Raw genomic sequence first — 5,685 nt, forward strand, 5'->3', positions numbered from 1 at the left:
TGAGTTTCCAAGCGTCTGACCTTTTTGTCTCTTCCATCGTCATTGCGCTGAATCTGGCGTGTTTCTTTGTGCACGTTCTTCACCAGATGACTCAGCTTCCCAATTTTCAATGCTTTCTCTATCTCTTGTCTTAAGCTGATACAGTCATCAGTCAGATGACCTGTATCTTTGTGGAAGTCACAGTATAGATTGGGGTCCTGCCCCTTTTTGTTTGTCATTGGCCATGGAGTCTTGAAATCATGGTTCTCCGTCATAAGCACCTCCTTAGGTGTTTTGATGAGCGGAGTCCAGTGCTTTTCTCGATTCTCATTTCTCACTGCCTTTCGGTAACCAATGCGATCAATGGTGTCTCACGCGTCTTCTCTGTATCGTGGTCGCTCGTCATAACCGCTGGAATGGCTGGCTTTCCATCCAGGGTTCTTGCCTTTGTTACGCCTGTTGTTATCGCGCGAGCTTCCTTTGGAAAATCTGTCTTCAGAGTAAGAATTCTTGTGACCGGCCAATGACTCTTCAGTTTGGGCGACTATCTTCGCGGCTTCCATGAGCTTATCCCATTCCTTGGGCATTCCATCTTTTCCTGTGATAGTCCTGATGAGGCTATCACAACGAATGGCTTTCTTAAAGTGAGCGCGCATGAGCTGTTCGCTTACACCACCAATTTCTAAACACTCCTTGTTAAAGAGAATGATGAAATCCTCTAGACCTTCGTTCTCTCTTCGCCAAATGTCTGTTACTTCAGTTGTGTCGCGCTGGTAACGTCTTTGCTGACTGAAGTGGTTTACAAACTGCGTCCTGAAATCAACCCAAGACTTGATCTTTCCCGGAGGGAGGCTGTCAAACCAGGCCTGAGCAGCCCCGGTGAATGTTTGGATAAACAGATGGCACCACATAGGCATATTCCATCCTCCCATGCACCCAACACTTGTAAATACTCTGACGTGATCATCAGGATCAGTCAGCCCATTAAACTTTCCAACTGTGGGAGACAATTTTTCCTTTGATAGTGACGCAAGAGCAATCTTTGGGATGAACTTTGAGTGTTCTGCAGCTTCGGCTAGTCGGTAGGCGAGGCGGAAATCTCGCTCTGCCTCTTCGGTGTACCCAACGTGCTACCTTGGTTTGTAATATTCATGGTTCCTCTGTAAGCGGTTGAAAACCGAAGATCCTTCATCATCTTGCCACGTTGGGTGGTTTGGGTCCGTATCGCCCCATTCATTGTTCAAGTTGCGCGGCCCGAGCCGGCTCTGAACTGGACCTCTCTGCATGTTTGACGGATAATCATAATAACTTTGTGTCTCTCCTCGCGTGTCGCGCGTGTCATGCACGCTTGGCCTTCTCGCGGGGGGAGGCCTGTTATTTCTTCCTTGAAGATTTTGTTGCGGGGCTATCGGACGTGCCCCCTGACTTTGACCCAGAGGTGTGACCAATGAGGGTTCTGCTTGTAACACTGCTTGTTGTGCGCTCAAGGATTGATACGCGGCGTTGATGGTAGCGATTTGCTTGGCGTACCAAGAGGCTGGATTTTCGCCTTCAGGTAGCCCTAACAGCGCCGAAATGTTCTGAGGTGGAGCTGGATTTGAAGGTCCAACACCATTGTTTCCTGGGGTTGCCGTCTGGGTGATGCGATTGATGCTCGCGCGGGGTCCCCCAGTGTTGGTTACCTAGATTTCACCGATTTCTTCTAAACGTTGGACTTGGACGTTTTGATTGTCCTCCCCCAACACTGCATTAGAGTTTGTTCCAAATCCAAAATCAGAAACGATTCCTTGACCAGCCATGATCGAAGGAAAAAAAACAACTTAAAGACAACTCAGAAAAAGAAGATGAGCGATTTGTAAAAAACCGGTTGGGGCCAATGAAGAAACACGGAACTAAGTTATGGGTGGATTAGTTTGGTTTATGTTTCTACCATAAAGTTTAATCTTCTTATTACTTTCTGAGCTCCTTGATGATTTGTTAATCCTGCAAAACAGAACCCCGTTAGCTCGTTTAGAGGGGAATATGGGGGTTTCCCTCTTAACCAGGCTCCGGCGTAAGAATAAGTATCTGCCTTTAGGAGATTAAAGTGTGTAAAGAGTGAGAGTAGAGGGAATGGAATGGTTTAACCAGTGAATGAAGGGTCTTATTTATAGCCGGAGAGGTGTAAGAGGATGTGGGCTGATAGGCCTTGGGCCGGAAGGCGACAACATAGCGGATATGCTCCTTGTCTCGTTGGTGTCGACCGGTAATGGCTTCTAGAAGTTCTCCGGTGTTGGCGCACCGTGATTGGAGCCACGTGTCACTGTTGTCGGCCTTGCTGTCTCTCTGCCATCAGCAGGTAAGTGGAGATCGTGGGGCAGGTGTCTCTGCCCTGTGATTGGTGCCACGTAAACGTCCTTTAGTACTTTCTATCTCCTGCACGTCAGCCGATCGTGGAGCACGATTGAACAGAGCCTGACGGATGCGGATTGGCCCTTTTCCTCTGCCACTTGTACCTTGAGAGCCTTCTAAAGTAGCCCTGCGCCATATCTATGCACGGCCCTTGCTGAACACAAAACTAGCCCACGCATGATACAGGTGATTGGAGGCTCTTATTCAGAATGCTAAGTATCGAATCAATGCTCTTTTATGTTTAAACCTTGCGCGAGGTCAGTCCTTACTGAGGTAACCCGCGCGAGGTTTGGATTGAACATCCTATTGATTAAGGAGTATGGTCCTGCACGCGACCTGGAAGAAGGTCTGCGCAACTTTTTAGGACCATACCCCTTCATTGGGGAACCATTATCAATGTTCTAATGTTTGTTTATCTCAACGATGAAACCGTGTCAACTTAACTAAAAAGTAAGGTAATGTTTGGTATGCAAAATTAGAGATGGAATGTAATCGACTACTACGAGGGAATGTAAGAAAATGTGTTTGATAGGGTAAGGTAATGGAATCACCCATTACATTGGGCATTCAATTCCCTCAACTTCATTCCATCTACAACCCTTGTTTTTTTTCATTTCATCCACTCTCTTACGTTCATCACCAACACCTCCATCACTGAACACCGGCGCCACCACCACCATCATCGAACACCATCGACCACCGCCGCCTCAATCCACAGCCGTTGCCACCCTCTGCCACCAAAAACCAACACTACCACTAGCCACCGCAACTATCATCGAACACCACCGCCACCCACGACCGCCACCGAACACCGGCGTCGCCGCCTCCACCACCCGTCGCTGCCTCCAACGACCAGCGCCACCACCCACAACCGCCACTCATCACCAATGTTATTTCTTCTTCTTTTCCTGCCTAGCAAATAACACAAGGTGGTGATTCATTCCATTCCCACATGTTAACCAAACAAGATCATGAAATGTGAATGATCCAGTTCATTTTTTTGTCTATTCCATTACCTCCTCAGTAATGTTGTACAATATTTAACTTTTCATAACCTTTTTTTGCAAAATTATTTAATACTTTGAATCATCATTATTAGGATGCGTACAATTATTATTAAAGTAAATATATTAGATTAATAATGCTTGGCTTGGACCACTGAAAGCCTGGAAACCATGCGTAAATACAAAAGAACAAGTCTCTTTCTCAATAATATGACACAGGACCTATACGCATCTATTTAATTACAAGATGTAACCCCAACCCACCATCTAATGGAAGAAGATATGAAAGATTTTTGGGGTTCACTCCCTGAAGGATTCGTTGCTCAAGCGTTGGGTCTGACCACTCCCCAGGATGCTTCTAGATTGTCCTGCGTCAATTCTTTTTTCCGGTCCGCCGCCGAGTGGGATACAGTGTGGGCCAGCTTTCTTCCGCCGGAGTGCCTGGAGGAGGCGGTAGAAGGTGGTCGCGGTTTGATGAAGGAGGTGTATCTACGTCTTTGTGATAACCCAATCCTCATTGAAGAGGGAACTAAGGTGTGTTTTTGGATTATCTTGAAAATTATCAAATGTTGAAAGTTATTGATTAAATCCCATTACCATAATTATGTTTGAAGTTGCATGGATCTTATTATTTTCAATCTGATTAACTACTAGAGTTTCTGGCTGGATAAGTTGACTGGGAAGAAATGTTACATGTTGGCTGCCAAACAACTATCAATTGCTTTGATCGATTCCCCTAATTGTTGGAGGTGGACCTCCATGCCAGACTCGAGGTATCTTTTGCTTCTAGTATTTTTAGTTCTTTAAATAAAAAAATATTGTTATTATCTTTTTTTGCAGGATCTATGTATTTTTTGTTTTTAGTTCTTTAAGATAAAATGATGATGAAGTGTGAGGGAGGGTGTTCTTTATCTTTATCACAAACCATTTTGATTTTTCAAAAAATAAACCAAAAAGGGTAAGATGCTCATTTAAAGAAAACTATATAAAGTTTAACGTCAGTTACACTGGAAACAAAAATGTGACAAATCCCTAACATAAAAATGATTTATGTATTTATTTTGTAGTTTAAGAATGAAACAAACTAATTTACTCTTTTTGATATTATGAATTATAGATTTACAGAAGTGGCTGAACTTATTAATGCGTGCTCGCTTGGAATTAGTGGCAATGTCAACACTTCCATCTTATCTCCCAATACAACTTATGTTGCACACCTTGTGTTTATGGCAACCTCGGAAGCATATGGTTTCGAGTACCATCCTGTTGAGGTCTGCTTTGGTCCTTATGAAAAAAACTCGCAGACTAGAATGGTGTATTTGGACCCTCAAGCGCAAAGCAGACGAAGATTACGACCAAAGAGACGTATTGGAATCTTTGGAAGAGGAATATTTGCGAATTACGATGTTGTACCTCCCCCCTGTGAGGAAAATTGTCCGAAGCCTAGACAAGATGGGTGGTTTGAGGTTGAGATAGGAGAGTACTTTAACAAGGGAGGGGATGAGGTAGAACTTGAGATGAGTGTAATGGAGGTGAAAGGAGGGAATTGGAAGAGGGGGCTAATTATTCATGGGATTGAGATTAGGCCAAAAAAAATGTGTATAAGTTGATATATGTTAATTATAGCTGTTAGTGTTTTATTACTAGGGTTTATTAATAATATGTGACCAATAAGTCTAAGTTATGTTTATTTAAAGTTTCTCGTCTCTTTCATGTATTTAATAAGGATTCTTTTCCATTGTAATTAGGTTATAACCCCGTGTATTACATGAGGTTGAATAAATAAATTTTATATATTAAATAATAAAACAATATATCTTTAAAACCTTATTTATTGTACTTGTTGAATAAATATAATTTTATATATTAAATAGTAAAAAATTATATCTATAAGAACCATATTGTACAGGTTGAATAAATGTAATTTTATATACAAAATAAAAACGTTATATCTTTAAAGAGTAGGAGTTGGGTGGAAAGTGTGTTTTTCTTAGAAAGTCTAGGAAGCAATAAGAACGCGACATGTGGCATTGAAGGATTTTATCTAAAAGGGCATTTATGTACTTTCACAATCTATTTTTATTTTAGGAAATTATCTTCAATAACTAACTATACATAAATTTCGGAATTTTTTGTTTTCGATTTCTGATCTCACGTAATATCAATCATTCCTTCGTTTTCTTGCTAGAATCTATCAGCATGTTCTTGGTACTGTGTTTTAACAGTTTGTTCTTGGTGATGTGTTTTAACAGCAAGCAGATTCATACAGCTGTGTTTTATTATTCAGATTCATACAGTTGTGTTTTAGCAT

General features: G+C 42.1%; 2 protein-coding genes across 2 annotated transcripts; one reads left to right on the top strand and one right to left on the bottom strand.

Moving 5' to 3' along the window:
* Nucleotides 1-350: 350 nt before the first annotated feature.
* On the bottom strand, nt 351-911 carry LOC110881833. Its single transcript, XM_022129980.1, has one exon. It carries the CDS (start codon nt 909-911, stop codon nt 351-353), a length of 561 nt encoding a protein of 186 aa, XP_021985672.1.
* Nucleotides 912-3,619: 2,708 nt separating this feature from the next.
* On the top strand, nt 3,620-5,183 carry LOC110885227 (putative F-box protein PP2-B12). The gene is made up of 3 exons (XM_022132914.2): nt 3,620-3,908; nt 4,029-4,147; nt 4,492-5,183. The coding sequence occupies exons 1-3, from the start codon at nt 3,645-3,647 to the stop codon at nt 4,982-4,984; spliced, it is 876 nt and encodes a 291-aa protein (XP_021988606.1). The 5' UTR covers nt 3,620-3,644; the 3' UTR covers nt 4,985-5,183.
* The last annotated feature ends 502 nt before the right edge of the window (nt 5,184-5,685 follow it).

This window comes from Helianthus annuus, chromosome 10, assembly GCF_002127325.2.
Source record: "Helianthus annuus cultivar XRQ/B chromosome 10, HanXRQr2.0-SUNRISE, whole genome shotgun sequence".
NCBI lineage: Eukaryota > Viridiplantae > Streptophyta > Magnoliopsida > Asterales > Asteraceae > Helianthus > Helianthus annuus.

What these genes read in the sequence shown, in the direction of transcription:
- LOC110881833 (XM_022129980.1), bottom strand. Translation starts at nt 911, where the DNA reads ATGGGAGGATGGAATATGCCTATGTGGTGCCATCTGTTTATCCAAACA.
- LOC110885227 (XM_022132914.2), top strand. Translation starts at nt 3,645, where the DNA reads ATGGAAGAAGATATGAAAGATTTTTGGGGTTCACTCCCTGAAGGATTC. An exon ending in TCATTGAAGAGGGAACTAAG is followed by an intron (nt 3,909 to 4,028) that starts GTGTGTTTTTGG and finishes ATTAACTACTAG; the next exon opens with AGTTTCTGGCTGGATAAGTT. An exon ending in ACCTCCATGCCAGACTCGAG is followed by an intron (nt 4,148 to 4,491) that starts GTATCTTTTGCT and finishes TATGAATTATAG; the next exon opens with ATTTACAGAAGTGGCTGAAC.